The sequence below is a fragment of the Mytilus trossulus genome, chromosome 9, assembly GCF_036588685.1.
Source record: "Mytilus trossulus isolate FHL-02 chromosome 9, PNRI_Mtr1.1.1.hap1, whole genome shotgun sequence".
In the NCBI taxonomy this organism is placed as follows: domain Eukaryota; kingdom Metazoa; phylum Mollusca; class Bivalvia; order Mytilida; family Mytilidae; genus Mytilus; species Mytilus trossulus.
Genome location: NC_086381.1, coordinates 41686780 through 41708597, shown reverse-complemented (window position 1 = coordinate 41708597; position 21818 = coordinate 41686780). Strand labels below are relative to the sequence as shown.

Genomic DNA, 21818 nt, shown 5'->3' with positions numbered 1-21818 from the left:
ATGTATAAGTATCCTATGATCATCATGATACACCTCTCGTGTAGTCATTACTTTTGGACCAACTTTCAGAGATGTCCTAATTTAGGACTACTTTGGAGAAACCCACTTAACTCTAATGTATGTCGAAAGAACATCATAAGACAGCTTCGTCAAACAGGCCCCAGTTGCTCCGCGTTTTGAAGATAATACATGGTTCTGAGATTATAATTCTTCATTTTTTTACTTTTACTTTGTTTAAAAATAAAATTAAATGTCTGTGTTACGGAAGATTTCTATCTACATGTAGCATTATCTATAAAACAAAAAAAGGTTTTCCTCTTACACGTATATTCAAATTTTTGTAAGGCTTGAAAAAATAATGTGGTTTTTTGTAATAGTATTTGTTTGAATCAATTATTCCCTGTCTCGTATGTGTTTGACTACATCTCCTTTTATTAGCTCACCTGGCCCATAGGGCCAGGTGAGCTTTTCTCATCACTTGGCGTCCGTCGTCTGTCGTCTGTCGTCGTCGTCCGTCGTTAGCTTTTACAAAAATCTTCTCCTCTGAAACTACTGGGCCAAATTAAACCAAACTTGGCCACAATCATCATTGGGCCACATAGTTTGAAAATGTGTCCAATGACCCCGCCAGCCAACCAAGATGGCCGCCATGGCTAAAAATAGAACATAGGGGTAAAATGCAAATTTTGGCTTATAACTCAAAAACCTAAGCATTTAGAGAAAATCTGACATGAGGTAAGATTGTTTATCAGGTCAAGATCTATCTGCCCTGAAATTTTCAGACGAATCGGACAACCCGTTGTATGGTTGCTGCCCCTAAAGTATTGGTAATTTTAAGGAGATTTTACTGTTTTGGGTTGTTATCTTGAATATTATTATAGATAGAGATAAACTGTAAACAGCAATAATGTTCAGCAAAGTAAGATTTACAAATAAGTCAACATGACCGAAATGGTCAGTTGACCCCTTTAGGAGTTATTGCCCTTTATAGTCCATTTTTAACCATTTTATGTAAATCTTAGGCCACATCAATTTGATTCCTTGTTCGACGGACCCGCCCGCACCTATTTTTATCAAAACAGATTTTTTTTATTTTTATTATATTCCCGCTTCCGGAAATGGAATCATGTCCATTTCCCGCACCGTTTTTTTGTAAATATTATATAACGATCTCAACATTTGTTTTTTTTTAAATCACAGTCTGGCCTTTATATAACGATTTTAAACCTACCAGCACCCCACAACACTGTAAATATCTGCGATAATATTTGTTTCAGCATGAAACCAATTTATTTCAAGCGGGAGTGCTCCGATATAAATAGAAATACCAGTACAAAACAAAACGTTGGTTTCTTTCCCCCTAACTTATATTCCCTATAAAAAAAATCTTCGTTGTTAAAATAAAGTACAAAGAACTTCTGAAGGATTTGCCTTCAACTGCAATTATAATGTATGGTGACGGTCATACCCGCTGCAGGTTTGTGCACCTGTCCTGGTTGATTCAGGGACCTGTTGTTCAGCAGTTAATATCGTTTGTTGATGTGGTTTATTCACGGGTTCATTGGTATTTTCCCGTTTGGAAATATAATTTAGATCGTTGGTTTTTTCTGTTCGAATTGTATACAATACTAAGTTGTGGTCCCTTATAGCTTGCTGGTTGGTCTTGATCAAAGCTCTGTGTAAAAGGCCTTACTTTGACCTATGTTTGTTATTATCAGGTTGGGACCTCGGGGTTGGGACTAACCCTCCCTCCGACAAGGGCCTTGAAGGGGTCATTTTACCATGTTTACTGTTGTAGAAAAGAAAATAGAAATACTAAGGATTTGTACAGTGCTACTATACAAAACCTTGACAACTTAGAATTTTTGACTCAAAAAGAGGAGAAATACATTATATTTTAAACAACTTTTCTAAAAGAGGGATGGGTCCACTTATTTTGAATGATATATTAAACTGTTAAAGTTAATGTGTTAACATGGTTAAAGTCCAGGAATATTACAAAATTCTTGGACATGTTTTGACCATTTAGTACCAAATATTATAGTTCTTTTGGAAAATATAAGCCCTTTTGTACTTAAAGTGTTTTTACAAAAAAAATAGTATAACTTATTTTGACCCCTCATAAAAAGGATATTCATAACATTAAGGGGTTGTTCTGAACCTGATTATGACTTGGATGGAGAATTGTCTCATTGTCAGTCACACATACATAGACCAGATTTAATTATTCAATTATTTCTTGTTGAACAGGGAAAAAATACTTCATAAATTAAAGAAATGTCAAGGTACAAGTGATAAATCAAGTTTTAATACAGTCAAAACCAGCTATTTTATGTTTACAAAAAAAAAATATAATTGCTCGCCTTTACTTTTTAAGCTTCGCCTCAAAAATTTGCAAATTAAATATTTTTTTATTAAAATTTTCAAATCGCTCGCTCGCCCCAATTTTTGGAGTCCAAAAATCCGTAGAACAAGAAATTAAATTGGTGTGGCCTTAGCAATCTTTTACAAAAATCTTCTCCTCTGAAACAACTGGGCTAAATTAATCCAAACTTAGCAACAATCGTCATTGGGGTATTTAGTTTAAAAAATGTGTCCGGCAACCCCGCCGTTCAAGCAAAAATAGAACATAGGGGTAAAATGCAGTTTTTGGCTTATAACTCAAAAACCAAAGCATTTAGAGCAATCCTAACTGGAGTAAAACTGTTTATCAGGTCAAGATCTATCTGCCTATAATTTTCAGATGAATCGGACAACTTGTTGTTGGGTTGCTGTCCCTGAATTAGTAATTTTAAGAACATTTTGATGTTTTTGGTTATTATCTGGAATATTATTATAGATAGAGATAAACTGTAAACAGCAATAATGTTCAGCAAAGTAATATTAACAAATAAGTCAACATGACCGAAATGGTCAATTGACCCCCTAAGGAGTAATTTTCCTTTATAGTCAATTTTTAACAACATTTTCCACTGAAACTACTGGGCCAAGTTCATTATGAATAGAGATAATTGCAAATTGCAAGAATGTTCAGTAAAGTAAGATGTAAAAGCACACCACCATCAGCAAAACACAATTTTGTCATGAATCCATCTACTTCCTTTCTTAAATACTCACATATACTTAGGTGAGCGACACAGGCTCTTTAGAGCCTATAGTTTCATAAACTAATAACATAAACATGATGTAGGACACAAAAATGTATTTCACATCATGTATCACTTTTTATTAATAGCTTTCTCGATAATCTTGAATCACGGAAATCCTCTACAACTTTGTATATCATATATAAGGTAGGATTCAAACGTTTGCACTAAGTTTTATTTAATGTATACCAAGCATAATGACTTTAACGCATTATAACCCCGATGAAACGTATACAATGTGTGATACTAGCAGTATGGATCAGCATATCTATCTAGATTTTGACAATAAACCCGACATTAAGAAAAATAACCGTCCATTTCTGAAACGTTCTACAAAAAGAATTATATTATGCGCTATTGCCATTGTCACGACAGCTGTTTTATCATCAGGAATAACGTTTGCTGTTCTGTATTTTAATGGTAACTATAATTCAGAGGGAAAACATCAGTCTGCTGTGGTTAACAAAACTCAGTCGTGCGAAAACTTTGAACTGGACATTCATGGAAATAAAAAATGTACACAGTCTAATGATAGAACGTTTTCAAACTTGAATTTCCGTGTAAAATCTGTAGGAACACATTGTCCTATTGATTGGTATAAGAATGGCGCTGCTTGTTATATGATACGTCACGACAAGAGAACATGGTTTCAAGCAAGAGATTTCTGCCGAAGCCAGGGATCTGATCTAGTTAGTTTCCATAGTAAAGCTGAAGTTGATACATTTCCGAAAAACCAATTAAAAGAAGAACCGTATTGGACTGGCTTGAATGAAATTGATCATAAAGGTACATTCAAATGGAGCGATGGGACTCCACTGGATTATACAAATTGGAACTTATACGAACCGAACCATTGGAACAACTTTGAACATTGTGTCGAAATGGAGCACTTTACTCACAAAAAATGGAATGATGGTAATTGCTATATTTCACAAAGTTTTATCTGCAAATTGAGTCTTACTGTCAAATGTGGGAATGGCAATTGGTCTCTATATAATGGATCGTGTTACCTGTTTGATGACACGAAGTTGTCATGGACAGCCGCTCGTCAATCATGTCTAGATAAGGGTGCAGATTTAATCAGCATTGGTTCGGACAATGAATTTTCACATGTTCTGAGTGAAGCTTTTCGATCGTCTTCGTCAGTCAAATGGATAGGTCTAAATGATTTTGCGTTGATCGGCAAATATGAATGGCTTGATGGAACTGTTTCGAAAAATCTAACATGGGCTAATAGTGAACCAAACAATGACAAACATTATTGTGTCTACTTTGGGAGACTTGGTAATATTTATGATGCAGACTGTGCAACAATGATCGGGTACATTTGTGAGAAAGTTTTGTGAATTTCATTTTTTGAATTTTTAAGAGATTCGTTGGCTTAGAAATGACAAAATTGAATAAACACTTATAAATGGCTTTTACTATGCGGTATGGTCTTTGCTCATTTTTGAAGGCCGTACGGTAACCTATTGTTATCAATGTCTGTGTCATTTTGGTCTCTTGTGGATAGTTGTCTCATTGGCTATCATACCACATCTTCTTTTTTATATTATAACTTGGTATGTTAGATGTGTGATATTTAAAAAAAATAAAATTTGAATTTGGTATATTTAATGATTTGTTTATAGATTAAGTGTGCGTTGAATGTTTATAATCAATCAGCTTTATTTATATGTATGGACTTTATTTTCATATGGTATAATACTTGATATTTAAATATCTTTAGAGAAAAAGATTTTTGACCTCAAAACCCGATTTTCACTGTTAAAGGGATTGATTGTTTTTGCTTTATGTTGCATTTGAGTAATTAACAGCTCCATAGACTTAGATGGAGAATAGTTGATCTCCAAAAAATATTTAATTTTAAAATACTTCATAGAAAAAAAAATCATGTACTTATATTATGATGTCATTAAAAAAGGGTACCATCCCTCGAAAAATGTTATCAACCTTGAAGTCAAACGTCATGTTTTCTTCTATCTGTTTGCTGTTTTTATCCGACCGCACTTCTTAAGTAAACGTGATATTATTCTTCTATTCAATTAAACAGATTTTTAATTCCTCATATACTTTTCATAAATCAATGTACATGCTGTGCAGAAAACAACATAACAAAAATGGGTCTATATTATTTCACTCCATGCCCATAAAACTGATATTGTATAATACAATACTGGTAAATGTACCTAAAATCAATTCAACATTTTTCGAAAATTACGAAAGAATTATTATAGAAAGAGGATCAAATATGACTTGAAGACAAATTTATTTACGTCTTACTGAATAAATGAGGCTTACATTACCATGTTTAGACATATACCTGTTGGTGATTTTCAAAGAAACTCTAATGCATATTGCCTTTATTTGGCTTTTAAAACATTTAAGCTTGTGAATTATTTTAATTGTTTGTACATAATGTATTGATGTTCTGCAATTATTATAGGAAACCTGTATATTTGCATATAATGTAATTGTAATGTTATTTGTATAACTGTATTGTAGAATAAAATCTTCTTTTCAAATAATAGGGATATTGTTTTCTTAGTGTGTGTTAAAATTCGTGATTACTAGACATCACTGTGTATCAGAATGTGTGTAGATTTGTTTGATTTGTCGTAGTTGTTACTGTTCTTAACAGATAGAATTTAGTCATTATTCTCACGTGTTATTATTCTATTGAATTGAGAATATCATCAACGAGGCTGCCATAACTGACATTTGAATGCCGTCAGTTGTATATTTTGGGGTTTATGGCTCTTAAGAATGTTGATTGTTGATGTTGAAAAAAGTATAAATTAAGGTTTGTTTTTCAAAATAGGCTACAGAGTTTCAAAATGCCTCCTAGAGGTAAGTACAAAAGTCTAATTTAGACTTGCAGATACAGGTCTTTCAAATACTGCATTGTACATAGTGATACGACCGAAAGTCACCTATATCAATCAAGGACTTGCATGAAGGGTCATTCGAATGCATGCAGTAAAATGATGTTCGTTATGAATAAAGAAAATATGGAACGGCGGCGATAAAATATAAAAACAAATACAGCACCGGCGAACTCTGGGTTCTTTACCAACAGAAAATACATGCAGATAGTGACATACGGTACAACGATCCATTGTTTGGATCCAGTGATGGCTATACTTGAATTTTGAAATGTTTTGGCCTCGAGCATATCCAATAGGACATTGATTGTTGAAATGCCCATCTGGTGTAGACAAATTGGTACCGTTTATGTTTTTATAACTACTGGGTCGATGCCTCTGCTAGTGGACTGATAGTCCCCGAGGGTGTCACCAAACCAGCAGCCAGTACTTTGGATAGCGGAACGGTCAAACTCATAGATCGAAAATAATCTGAAAATGCCATGGCTAAAAACAAAAAAGTCAAACAGACAAATATTAATACAGAAGACACAACATATGAAACTAAAGACTAAACAACACGAACCCTACCAAACACTAGGGGTGATCTAAGGTGCTCCGGAAGGGTAAACAGATCCTGAATTGATTGTCGAAATGCGCATCTGGGAAAATTAGTACAGTTTATGTTCTTTCAACATAATTCTCTCTGATTCAACTAAGCACAAAACATCACAAACAGTCACATCTTTTTGGGCCAAATATCTAAACATGAAATTTATACATTAATATGGAACAAGATCCAAAAATTCACAATTTTTTTCAGCATACCAGTCCAACAAGTCATCGTAACGTTCTTGAAAAAAACGTATCAAATTAATGGTCTAACTACGTCACAATTATTTTGACCAACTTACTTTCTTCATGGAAAATGAAAAAATTAACTCGACTATAGTCTATAAACTGAAAAATAAAACATATGAAATTAACCGCACTATAAATAATTTAAACCGAAAACGATTACAAATAACTCAATATCAAACCAAATTTTACAAAATAACCTTAAAAGTTTGTATTTTGAATAGTCCAGCTATAATGACTGGACGTTATCAGAATTCAAAATCTGGTTAGCCTAACACCTACTTCTTAGGCTCGGAAGCCATAATATCGAAAAAGTTAGCCACAGAGATTTCATTAGCATTTAGTTTGCATTGTATTTGCTTCTCCATTTTCGGATTTATTTTTTTATTTTTTGGGGGGGGTTATCGAAAAGGGAGCTTTTTACTAGGACATTCATTCTAAAAATTGTATCTAATAAGGACTAATGAATGTATCAGCTTGTTGATATTTATTTTGGACAACATTAACAATAACAAACTTCATTTAGACTAAATCTGGAAAATTTTCCTGTATCCCTTTTTGGATAGTTCTGGATCAAAATTTTAGTAATGAGATTATATGAAACTTTCGCTAGGAAATACTTGTCAGTTATCTTATAAAATCATATTTATCAATTTTCAATTGAAAAACAATTGACAAAATTTCCGGCGTACTTTGTTTGGATATTTTATAATACTCTTTTTGTTGTTCCTAGAAAATTTAAATTTCCGGTCATTACCCTACAATCTCACGTTCAAATTGTTTCAAACAAAGTTACATTTTCTAAATCGTGTTATATAAACAAAAATATAACTGTTCAAATTATTTAGTTTCCAGGTATTAAAATGAAAATAGGATAGTGTGTTATTGAAATTTGTTGCAATACAAATTCGATAATAGTTTTGAGTTAATGATTAATCCCTCTAGGTAAAGCTCTGAATATTGACCTGGTAATAATCAAAGATCTTTGCTCTAAAGGTTTTTTTTTTTTTTTTTTTTTTTTTAAGTTTTATATATCCAAACATTTTTACCTGGAGCATCACTGAAGGAAGTTTATTGTCGAAATGCGAATCAGGTGTTTACGTTTACATCAAATATGTTAACATGAAAAAGGTATAATTAACGAATTTAAGTTTCTCAATTGACATTTTGGCTTTCTAATGGTTTACTGTGGACACTATTTATTATGAAATACATGTTTTAATTATATGTACATGATAAGAATGCAGGGATTTACCGTTTTAGATATTCATCGGAGTTCAGTATTTTTGTTCTTTACTTTTTACAGTAATCTTTGTGTAGCGCTGAAATCTAATGGCCTATGATATGCCTAATTTTGAATCAATGAGAGAATCCCACTTAGAAACTCAATAATAATATAAAAGAATCAAGTATTTGTTTGTTGTTTTCAATTGATCCCTCAAGCTTCTAAAAGATGAACTTCAATATACACAAAACACGTGTAATTTATTCTCAGTACCAACAACAATGTTTGGTTATTGTGTGCTGATATTGAAGACAATCAATACTAGTTCTTTACCTGTGTTTACGCGATTATGCATTAGAGAAAATTCAGGGTTGGTTTGGCTAGCAAAAACAAATGCAATATGATTTAACGCCTTTATTATTTGATGTTTTGATTCTTGCCATGGTGCATAGGGGTTTATTGTCTAGTGGGAAGTGAAATGTATATTCAAGACAAAAAACATGTTAAAGTGACTCAAATATAAACCCTGCTAAGTTGATATGATAATTTATTTATGAAGATCGTCAAGTTTCATTACAACACATGGTGTTCATCAATAGTTAGTTAGTCCTTCTAAAATAATTTCTTTAAATATTATCAACATTATCCTGTGAGCCATATTGTAAACAAACTGGTGACCTTTGGCTGTGTTCAGCCTTAGGTCGGTTTTCTATTCTAATTCTTATAATTGTACATTGTACTTCAATTCTCGATTTTTAATTTTAGAAATTATTTATAAGACAAATCAGAGTTACAACATTCTTCCAATTGACCATTTGATATAATACAAACAATTACCTCGGATGACTAGGATGCAGTTTTTAGAAAGAATTTATGTTTATATAAAAGATTTATTCGTAATCATAGAAAAAAACACCGTTTTTCGAATATTTTAAGAAATATATTTCCACGTGTTTTTTGTTTTGTTTTTTATTGTCGCTGTTAGCAACTTTCAAAACGGGATACAGAGTTGTATAAGAATATATAAGTTGCGAATTGTTTGCATTTTCAACTCAGAATTAAAATTCCCTACCTTTGTGATATAACAGGATATAAAATAATATCTTATATATATATATATATATGGTATGGGTCACTCTATGACATTTTTTCTTGTTACTGTTATTGATTAAGGTTCTACTAATTAACACAATACCCCCTTTTTTTGAAGGAATATCTATTATCCTGAAATTAATTGAATTAAAGCTATTATACAGAGCTAATAAAGGAGCAAATTATTAAAAATGAAACTACTCAACAGTATCAAATTATGAATAAAAACAAATATAATATAATTGCCTGTGGTCGATGTACATATTGAGATGATCCCTTCTAACAAAAAGGTTATCTCTATGCATAGACATAGGTGTAAGCGTCGGTATCGAATAGTTTTCGAAACTTTCTACTAATCGTTTAAAAAATTAATATCAACCAGAACGGCAAACTGAATAAATTTGCAACAAATTCCAACAAGACTCTGAATATTAGATAATATAGTAATGAAACTAGTTAGTGTATTTGTTCATCAAAGAAATTATATTCGATGATTGCCGTAGATAATTTTTAAAAGTAGTCAATGATGGATGACGCCTTCATAAACTATGTTGTCTGTATAGTATTGTCCATCAAACAGAGAATCAGCAGCAGGTAAAATGGATATTGATTTAAAGACTCTAACTCTTGAAAATGCAACATAGAGCTGGCCATGAGAGAAAACAGGTTTTGTTAGATCTTGTCCTATTTGTCCTAAGGTTTGTCCTTGAGCTTTGTTAATTGTAATGGAGAATGCTGGCCTAATAGGGAACTGACGTCGTTTAAGATTGAATGGAAGTCCTGCATCGGATGGGATTATGGTAATTCTTGGAAGGAAGACAGTATCTCCTGCATGTGTACCAGTCAGGATTTTTGTCTCGATAAGGCGAGTTCCAAGATTTAGAACAGAAAGTCTAGTCCCATTAAGAAGTCCTGCAGCTGGGTTTAAGTTACGTAAAAGCATAATTGGTGCATGTTTTTTTAAAGTCAATTTATGTGATGGTGTTCCAGAGGGTGTAATAGTGTTGAGGAATTCTGTAGGATACAAATATCCAGTAGATTCATCTTCAACAGTATCAGCACTGAGATAGGTTTTACTAACAGTTGATGGAAACATGTCCATGACCATTGTATTAATTGTGTCTACATCATCATTTGTTGTTGTTAAAATGGCGCGATCTGTAAATTTTGAATAGTGTGATGATTCTAAAATATCACCATAAAGTTTATGTGTAAGATTCTTTAATCCATTTTTGTCTGGGCATATGCAAAGGTCTTTAGGGAGCTGTATTTTTGCAGATCCAACGTTTGGATATAGTTCTTCCTTCCCATTACCAATACGTAATAAGAAGTTTTCGAAATCTGCTTGATTGTTTGAATGTGCGTTACTACGTACTCTCATGTTAATTGCTAACTTGAACATGGTAATGCTTTCCCAGAGGAAAGACTGCATAATATTACTATTAATTATTTCAGCTTGTGTTCCATGGCGAATGACAGGTAACACCTGTCTGAAGTCTCCACCTAATAAAACAACTTTACCACCAATGGTTTATCTATATGTGTTATATCACATAATGTTCTATGAACACACTCCAACACATGCTTATGTATCATTGGCGCCTCGTCCCAAACTATAATTGCAGTATTTTTAATAAGATTAGCAAGTGCACTGTTTCTTGAAATGTTACATGTACTTGTCTCTGAAATTGGAATGGGTATTTTGAATCTGGAATGTGCAGTTCGTCCACCTTCCAACAATTCAGAAGCGATTCATGAAGACGCTACTGCCAGTGCAATTTTACCTTTAGATCTAATACGGGCTAAAATTGTATCATATAGGAATGTTTTCCCCGATCCACCTGGACCATCCACAAAGTAAGCTGTAGTATTTGTGTGCTGTTCTGTAGCATCAACTACTTTTTGGTAAACATGATGTCGATCTGAATTGAGAAGGGATTCATTTTTGTCTGTTACCACAGTTTGTTCTTCAATTTTGTACTGACATTGTTCATGTAGTAAACTTGATGTAAAGGTAATATTAGATTCATCAATGTTTGGAAATCCAGGAAAATCTGCCAAATTTTTACCATGAGATTTCAACAGTTGGTGTATGAGACACAGGACTTTGTTGCATACAAATTGTTTTGAATCGGGTGTTAGATTATTGTTCATATTATGAACAATGTCTTCTGACATGCAGTCTTTAAATTGTTCCCACAACTTTGCTGGTTCAGATGGCTCACAAAAGAGAAGAATTGTTACAAAAAGCAAACGAATCTGTGATGGGGTTGCAATAGCAGCAGCTTCTGTAAGACATTCTACCCATTCTTCATCATGTTGTAGAAAACCTCGTCGCATTGCAGTTTCTTTAAAAGTAGTACAAACAGTACCATCTTCCAACTTTCTGAGGTCTTCATAACATGTGGCACCTGGACAATGGTGTAGTAATAGCCTCAAGAAAAAACGTTCTCCTTCTGCTGGGTTTGCCCTATAAAGTCGTCCAATAACATTACCTTTTTTTCGGGGTGCCCATGAATGTGAAGACTGATTCCATGTAAAATGTTCCGGGAAGAGGTGATATGGTATTGTTGTAGCCTAAGGATTAGTCTGGTTTATTTTAAACCAACCTGTCAATGTAGTGTTTTTATTGTGTTGAAGAGCCTGTTGTGCTTTTCCCTCACTATAAATTACCTGCTCCTGCCCTGGCAAATGAACTGCAAGTCTCTGAATTGCTGGCGAATGCGTATGTAAATCATAGTGGAATATGCGCCAACATGCCTCTGATGCTGAAACATACCTAGCATCAACATAATGAGTAATCTCATTATACACATTGGTTCCTTTCTGGTCAGAATCACTGGTTTCTGCTTTTTGAAGTCCTACCATTATCTTGTCATGTCCTTTATAAACATATTTATAAAGATAACTGACTGCTTTTACAGTAGAACATATTTCAACATTTATATGAGCGGAATATTTGGTGCAAAGATAAGGATTATAAGGCACAACCCATCTATTATCCAATATTACACCATTTTTCTCTACACAGAGTCCATTATCTCTACGTTTATAAAGTGGATAGCCATCTGATGTTTGTAATGTTGCAGGATTAAAATCTTTTGGAGAGCCTTTTGAGCATTTTCCATCTTTCATGCATGGAGATTGTTTATTGGCTTTACCACATGGTCCATGAATCATATGCTGTGTAACAATATGATGAAGATTTGGCAATAATGCAGGGTCCGGTATTTCAGCTGAGACAAAGTCATCGAAATGATCAGGAGTTAAATGTTTACTGTTGGGTTGTAATATAAGAAGAATGTGTGAGTGGGGTAAACCACGCTTTTGAAATTCAATCACATAGACATAAGCAATAGTTTTGCCAAATACATTGTTTTGTGTAATGTCATGAAGAAGCATTTGAAGTTTTTGTTTGAATACTCTTGTAATCAAATCAGGTCTATCTGCTGGGGTTTGATTAATAAGTAGGCTATGAACGATTTCTGGCCATTTCGGGTTGCATGTAAAAGTAATAAATAAATCGGGTTTTCCAAAGCGACGTACTATGGACATGGCATCTTGATATTGTTCATGCATACTTCTTGGACTGCCAGTGAAAGATGATGGCAAAATAATTTTTCTGCCAACTGTGACGCCATTAACATCTCCTGCATGAACAGCATCATTAAGTCCCTGATATAGTTCAGCTCGTAATTCGTTCTGGTGGTAAAAGCAATAATTTAGTCTAAGTTGCTCAATCTTTGCAAACATATCTACAATATACTGTTGTAGCAATCTCCCTCCTCGAAGCAAAATGTTAAAGTTATCTCTCTGCATGAGATGGTATGCATAAAATTTCATTGTTGTTACATGAGAATTAGCATTTCCACTATGAGAATTAGCATTTCCACTATCAATTGTCCAACCACTATGTCCAAATGGCAGAAAGATATGTATGATTTCATACCCCTTAGGGTGATTTGATGAATTTTTGTAAAGTACAATGTCTCTGTTTGTTGGTTCTTTTATTTGAGAACCTGGTATGATGAGTGATACTTCAGATGCTGTTGGTAAATTATAGCGCCGTGTGTCTTTACTGGTATCTGCATGTAATACCAATTTAATATTTTGGTGTGATGCATTATGATCATCATGCATTATTTTTGCTGCATTTTTAAAAATGTCAATGAATGGATTGCAGTCGTGTAGTATATTTTGTAATGTTAATAGCACGGACTTATTTAAGGTATCATTCCATTGCATTCTATTACACAATTCATTTTCAGTATCATGTATGTATATTTGTGCAAATTTAGGTGCTTTCCCTTCAGATGGAAATAAATGTCCAATTCTATGATGGACAGAACCACAAATACGAAAATTGTATGGTCCATTATGTGGAAGGACATCTTCATGAACACCTAATGAGGCAAATGCTAAGCTTGAGTTATATGCTCTTATGTTTATCCTGAAATGTTTTGCCTGTTCAGTATTCAAAATGAATAAATTTTGCAAAGAATGTGGTGGGTCTTTAATAACAGGCAGTACAACTTTGCCTTGCATGCAACAGGTGGAAAATTTTGAATTTATATTTAGTTGACCACTATGAGTCTCATTTTTCCACATAAGTGCTTTGCAACATTGACATTTATATTGCATTTCACCAATGTCACTATATTCAGGCAGTTTTATGTTTGTGGAATAATAGTCAATCAATGATCCTAATGCACTGTATAGTCTTTTTCTTTTTGGTGCCACAACAATAGCCTCTGAGTTGGATTTTCTTTTGCGTTCTAATTCCCTTTTTTGTCGTAGAGTCTGTTCTTGGGGTTTGTTTTTTTTCGGCATGTTACTGTACTGTAAAAAGAATTGTGTCATATTAAATGAAAGCATTGAACTAACCTTTAACATGTTTCATCACTTCAGCATATATTGTGATTATTTAGTGATGATACATAAGAACCTACATTATAATGGTAAGTAAATGAAGCATAAAATATACAATGTCTTTCCCGTGTATTTGCATTTAGGTTTATAATTTGTGAAGTATTGTTCATTAAGATTGGTCTTGAAAAAAAAATGAAGTCAAGCAGTATTAGAATGTATAAACCAACGTATATTGTTGTTCTACCTCTTTGATTAAACTGACCTAATTATCAAAATGTCATGCAAGTCACATGACCTTGAACACTGGATAGTGAAAATGAGGTGAAAGTTATGAGAAACCTGCCAATCTTACATTAACTCCTGCCAATTCTGCATACCAAATATAGTTCACTTATCTCTACTAACTACTGTGAAAGGGACATAATTACTAAGATATGAATCAAACTTATCTCAGTTAATGAATCATGGATTTGAAGTCAAGGTCATGTGACAGACAGGCACGTCATACCATTATGGCATTCAGTGTGTAAATAAAATAAGGCTGGTCTAATTCTTCAACCTTGTGAGATGTCTGACCTCCACTGATTATACATAACAGTTGAGACAACAATTAGTGGTGCATTATATACAGGCTAAAGTGTCCAGGTATTGGTTTGGTGCATATAAGAACATATGGTAAAGTTGAAATACAATATAATTTATTAATAAATCTTCGTTAAAATTACAGGTCCTTTCTGTAGTTTTATAAAATAAAAAATTGCTAAAAATTATTGTTCTTTAATAAGTGTTGTAAATGAAAGTACTGAAGAACCATTCCCTATGGTTTGTACGGAATTGCAATTGAAAATAAAATTGAACAAAAAAATGACGACTTTTTTGTTCATGGGTGTGTGTCCATATCTGCAGATTCTGATGCAGATTTCATTTTTTCATTTGAAGGTTGTACAACTTTCATTTCTTGGGATTTATTGTGTGTATCTTGTAATGCAGATTTATTGACTGAAGATAGTTTGTCTGCTTGTGGGTTTTCATTCTCTTGAATATCTGTAATTTCCTCTGCTATATCTTGAAATGATAAATCAGCTATTTCTTTTTGAAGTTTTGTAATTTCTTCATTCAGATGTTTGTTATTACCTCTTGCTTCACTCAGGTCATGAATTAAATGTGATGATTCAGATTTTGCCTTTGCTAACTGATCTATAATGTTTTGGAGATCTGAGTTGAAAAGTCGTTGGAGTTCATCAGCTTCTGCTATTATCTCTGTAAAATTTCTTGATTTGGTCCATGCATTCATGGCTATGGAACTTTTTATACCATTGTGTTTGATTTGTTCCAGTTGGTGAATGACTTTCATCAGGTGACATGTCAATGGCATTCTGTGATAATCATCTAGAAAAAAATCAAGACTTTAAAGATATTCTGTGTTTTTAATAAGCAGTTCGGTCTTAAGATAGTTGATGTGTTTTCCTTGGTTTAGTTTGTAACCAAGATTTGTTTTCTGTCAATCAAATTATGACTTTTGAACATCAGTATACAACTTTTGGTAGTATTTTTCTTAATGAAATTGTATTTAATGCTTAATGGACTTTTGCAGGAGTTGTCTCTGATGATGAGATTGGATTTAAAAAGTTTAGAAAGTATATTGTTTTTCTGTAAGTTGAAATTTTCCATGTATGTGATGGAAACATTGCAAACAGAGTTTTATTGGAATGCCCATACAGTATACCCTTCATTGGACAAATATTATGTTAATAAAAGTATTTTTTTATAGGTAAGATATAACATACCATTCCTTGAGGTCATTTCAGTTGCTTTTCTTTCAATGTTGCTTATATTTTACCTTTTTCCTGTAATAAATGATTAATAAATTACTACTAAAAACATATGTTTGACATAAAAAGAAACTAATTTTGTGTTGTGAAAAGGTTGCAATTACATGGAAGAAAAATATAAATAAACAGCTGCACCATAAGCGCATGATACGCCCTTTGTCCTGTGTGATAAGTTTTATGGAATAATCATAAATATTTTTTACCCAATATTCATAAATAGATACTTTTCGTTTCATAACACATGCAGAATACAGAATAATCGATATGCTTTTTGTTTCGTAAAAGGATTTGTTTAAGTAAAATGTCGATAAGTAGGAAATTTTGGCAATCAAAATTTAAGTCAGATGTTGCAGCATATGTAAGGTTGCGACGAAGCGGTTACTGAAAACAAATATTTCTATGTGTCATAAAATATGTACAGTGTAGAATCAAAATTTAAGTCGGATGTTGTTACATGTGTAAGGTTGCGACAGAGCGGTTAATGAAAACAAATATTTGTATGTGTCATAAAATAAGGTGTAGAAGGTGAAACACTGTGCTCAAGGTTTTTGTTTCGTTACACATGCCATGCATGCAGAATAGAGAATAATCATAATGTTAACCTTTTTGATTTCAGATGAATCTTTTTTTTATCTTTTTTTTTTTGTGTGTAAATAAACCTTGACAATTTGTTTTATTGGTGGAGGATTGTGATAAAACTGTAGTTTGATCGTTTTTGTTTTTTATATGTAGTTGACTCTTCACTCGTATTGTGGAGGTGTGCCTAGATTGGCAGAAGATAGACAATACAGATACAGTCACTCGAAATAGATTCCACTAATAAAATAAAATTTGCCTAAAAATCAAAATAATTCATGCATTCAGTAGATTTTTTTTATTCATTTTCATTGGGCCTGTGTCGTTAAATCTTAAATAAAACAGGATTATATAGGCTATGTCTGTGTCGTTATTTATGTGACGATAAGTGAATGACAAAAATGATTGTGTTTATTTTCACATTGCCTGGGTTGTTGTTTACACTTGGGACAACATTAAGTGAATGACAAAAATGAGGACAACATTAAGTGAATGACAAAAATTATTGTTTATTTTCACACGGCCTGGGTCATTGCTTACAGTTGGGACAACGAAAATGGTTTGCATGAATCTTTAATAAAACATGATTATATAGGCTATGCCCGTGTCGTTATGTGACAATAAGTGAACGACAAAAATGATTGTGTTTATTTTCACACGGCCTGGGACGTTGCTTACACTTGGGACAACATATAACGATTCAGGCAAAATGGCTTGCATGAATTTGAAATAAAACATGATAATACATGTATAGGCTAAGCCTGTGTCGTTATTTACATGCACTAAGTGAATGACAAAAATGATTGTGTTTATTTTCACACGGCCTGGGTCGTTGACAGTTGGGACAACGAAAATAGATAAAACATGATTATATTGGCTATGTTTATTTTCACACGGCCTGGGACGTTGCTTACACTTGGGACAACATATAACGATTCAGGCAAAATGGCTTGCATGAATCTGAAATAAAACATGATAATATAGGCTATGCCTGTGTCATTATTTACATGAAGATAAGCGAATGACAAAAATGATTGTATATAGATATAGGAAGATGTGGTGTGAGTGCCAATGAGACAACTCTCCATCCAAAAAACAATTTAAAAATTAAACCATTATAGTTTAAAGTACGGCCTTCAACACGGAGCCTTGGCTCACACCGAACAACAAGCTATAAAGGGCCCCAAAATTACTAGTTTAAAACCATTCAAACGGGAAAACCAACGGTCTAATCTATATAAACAAAACGAGAAACGAGAAACACGTATATATTACATAAACAAACGACAACTACTGTACATCAGATTCCTGACTTAGGACAGGTGCAAACATTTGCAGCGGGATTAAACGTTTTAATGGGCCCAAACCTTCTCCCTTTTTCTGAAACAATAGCATAACATCACAACATATAAAAACATACGATAAAATATCAATTAGCAGACTTAACTCAATCAAAAAACGTATGATTACACAAAGAACGAATAAATTTGATCTGCGATATCTGAATACAAATGCACAGTTAATTAAATATTAGAGACAAACAGTCATGACCAAAAGGCTATCAAACAAATTCAAACACACTGAGAAATATTTAACCAATCAATGTTCACTTTAGAAAAAAACCGTTTTTTTATAATCTTGAAGTTTATACAAATGTTGTAAGAATAAGTGAAAAATTGAAGATATTAAAAATAATCAAAGCTGGTATACAGCCAAGATCCATATAAATAAAAAATGACAAAAAAGCATTATAAACAGTATCAACAGGTCGAATTAACAAGAAAATACGATTTGAGAGTACTCGCAGTTACTGACAGCTAGTTAAAAGCCAAAACCAATTAATAGTAAAAAATCATGCATCAGAGACTAAAATCGACTAAAACACATCACAGGGATTTAGTATGTTAACGTCATTAATAGTCAAAGAAGACATGACTTGTGCAATGCCAAAAATAAATGTATCGACAGGTAGTAGTATAGTGAAGAGCGACTTCTATAGAAATAAAAGTTAACGTGGCTGTGTCCCCTATACATCTCGCCTCAAAAGATTATGAAATTTAGTTATGTTTTAATTTGCTAATGACAAAATCAATATTAGTGCCAATGTGAACTATATTCAGAGATCTAATTACAATATTGGTACGATAACCCTTACTTATAAGTTTGTTTAAAGGTTCGATGAGTTTACAAGGATCACATAGTGATTTCCTCGCTTTAAGTACAATATTACCATAAAATTTAGGATGAGAAATACCATTTTTAATAAGCTTTCTACAGGTATAGCCAAATTTACTGATCAAATCTTTGTATCTATGAAATAATTTAGTAAAAGTTTTAAGTAATTTATGGTATCGAAATCCCTGACACAACAATTTACCAGTGATGCATTGATTACGTTCGTTAAAATCTATGACATCAGAACACACACGGGCAAACCGAACGAGTTGCGATATATAAACACCGTATGATGGAGCCAAAGGCACATCGCCGTCTAAAAAAGGAAAATTAACAATAGGAAATGAAAAATCGTCTCTTTTGTCGTAAATTTTAGTGTGAAGTTTCCCGTTTGAAATTGAAATGTCTAAATCTAGAAAAGGACAACTGCTGCTGTTTATGTTAGATTTAGTTAAAGTAAGTTCGTTTGGGTAAATTTCTGAAGTATATTTGGATAACTCTGGATTATTCAACGAAAAAATATCATCCAGATAACGGTAGGTATTTTTGAATGTATCAACCAAATGTAACAATGATGGGTCTTTACTGAGTTTGGTCATAAACTGAGATTCATAGCAATATAGAAATAAATCTGCTATTAAAGGGGCACAGTTGGTGCCCATAGGAATACCTACTACCTGACGATACACTTTATCGCCGAAACGTACATAAATGTTATCAAGCAGAAAGTTTAAAGCTTCAATCATATCCTCACATTTCCAGTAAGTGTATCTAGCATACTTTCCTTTTTCGTTACAGAAAAAGGCCTTAAACGAGTTACAGCAAATAAAATTACAATTAGATTTTTCGAAAGACCATTTTATCAAATACAAAAACTTTTTCTTTATAAGATTGTGTGGAAGTGTAGTGTACAGAGTAGAAAAATCATAACTGTCAACAGAATTGTAAGGACCATTGAAAGCATGTATTTTATCTAAAACCTCTAAAGAATTTTTAACACTCCAAAAATAATTAATACCATTATTTTCATAAGCTTTATTACAAAAGTTAATAACCAGTTCTTTGATAGTAGTTAGGGAGGTGGTTAGAAGCACTGATAGATTAGTAGTAGAACACTTACTCGAAGCGGAGATGAAACGGAATTTAAATGGTTTTTTGTGTAATTTCGGTAACCAGTACATGGTAGGGACTTTCAAATGTTCGGAAGATGCTTTAAGCTGGGCAGTGGCAGTGGTATGCTTGTTAACGATTTGACTCTCTGTGGTGCGCACTGACCTGAATGTAGAGGAATTTATTATTTCGTTTTGAAGAACTTTCGTGTAGTATATGCGTCACACCACCACTACATTATTTGCTGCCTTGTCTGCCGGTACGAACACAAACCGCTCTGCCAGTACCTTGAGTTTGTTTTTTATTCTAGAAATGGGTATATCATGGTTCCTATTATTAATTTCAGAATTGTTTTCTAAATGAGATATTCGAATATCAACAGTATTCATAATTTTATTCAAATAACTGTCTAAAGATTTTTTATCGGATTTTTCACGTTTGCACCAATTTGTGTTTATTTTCACACGGCCTGGGTTGTTGACAGTTGGGACAACAAAAATAAATAAAACATGATTATATAGGCTATGCCCATGTCGTTATTTACGTGACGATAAGTGCATGACAAAAATGATTGTGTTTATTTTCACACAGCCTGGGTCGTTAGGACAACATATACCGATTCAGTCAATGTGAAAATGGCTTGCTTGAATCTTAAATAAAACATGATAATATAGCCTAGTATAGGGTATGCATGTGTCATTATTTACGTGACGATAAGTGAATGACAAAGGGTATGCATGTGTCATTATTTACGTGACGATAAGTGAATGACAAAAATGATTGTGTTTATTTTCACATGGCCTGGGTTATTGTTTACACTTGGGACAACATTCTTATATATAATGATTCAGGCAATGAATCTTAAATAAAGCATGATTATATAGGGCATGTAATGTAAATTTACCAAACTTCTGAAAATGTAAACGGAAGAGGAAGTTGTCAATGAATAAAAGTCGGGGTGATGACGGAAACATATCCGGACTTCTTTTTTTCCGTTTTTCTCCCAAAATAACCGAAACTGAATAATCATAAGAACGGATGACAAATGCGACTATGCATGGTACCTATAGGACATACTGTCACAATGATCAATTTATTGTGGAAGGAGGAGAAGCGACACCAAAAATGAGGTCTTCTCGTTTAATAGTATAACGTGACGATAAGTGAATGACATAGGGTATGCATGTGTCATTATTTACGTGACGATAAGTGAATGACAAAAATGATTGTGTTTATTTTCACATGGCCTGGGTTATTGTTTACACTTGGGACAACATTCTTATATAATGATTCAGGCAATGAATCTTAAATAAAATCTCGTTTAATAGTATAACGTGACGATAAGTGAATGACATAGGGTATGCATGTGTCATTATTTACGTGACGATAAGTGAATGACAAAAATGATTGTGTTTATTTTCACATGGCCTGGGTTATTGTTTACACTTGGGACAACATTCTTATATAATGATTCAGGCAATGAATCTTAAATAAAATCTCGTTTAATAGTATAACGTGACGATAAGTGAATGACATAGGGTATGCATGTGTCATTATTTACGTGACGATAAGTGAATGACAAAAATGATTGTGTTTATTTTCACATGGCCTGGGTTATTGTTTACACTTGGGACAACATTCTTATATAAGGATTCAGGCAATGAATCTTAAAAAAAGCATGATTATATAGGGCATGTAATGTAAATTTACCAAACTTCTGGAAATGTAAACGGAAGGGGAAGTTGTCAATGAATAAAAGCCGGGGTGATGACGCAAACATATCCGGACTTCTTTTTTTCCGTTTTTCTCCCAAAATAACCGAAACTGAATAATCATAAGAACGGAGGACAAATGCGACTATGCATGGTACCTATAGGACATACTGTCACAATGATCAATTTATTGTGGAAGGAGGAGAAGCGACACCAAAAATGAGGTCTTCTCGTTTAATAGTATAGATTATTCGGTAGGTCACATTCGTGAAAGGGAAAGAGATTATAGTTACGACGTAAGGAACATATCCGATATCATTTGTGAAACGGTTATTTCATAACGGTCAACCAACTAATGA

The 21818-nt window shown here is 33.1% G+C and overlaps 1 protein-coding gene across 1 annotated transcript; it reads left to right on the top strand.

The window, feature by feature from the left end:
* The first annotated feature begins 3289 nt into the window (after positions 1–3289).
* On the top strand, positions 3290–5536 carry LOC134682943 (macrophage mannose receptor 1-like). The gene has a single exon (XM_063541885.1). It carries the CDS (start codon positions 3344–3346, stop codon positions 4490–4492), a length of 1149 nt encoding a protein of 382 aa, XP_063397955.1. The 5' UTR covers positions 3290–3343; the 3' UTR covers positions 4493–5536.
* The last annotated feature ends 16282 nt before the right edge of the window (positions 5537–21818 follow it).

Coding starts and splice junctions, on each gene's coding strand:
- LOC134682943 (XM_063541885.1), top strand. CDS start 3,344: ATGACTTTAACGCATTATAACCCCGATGAAACGTATACAATGTGTGAT.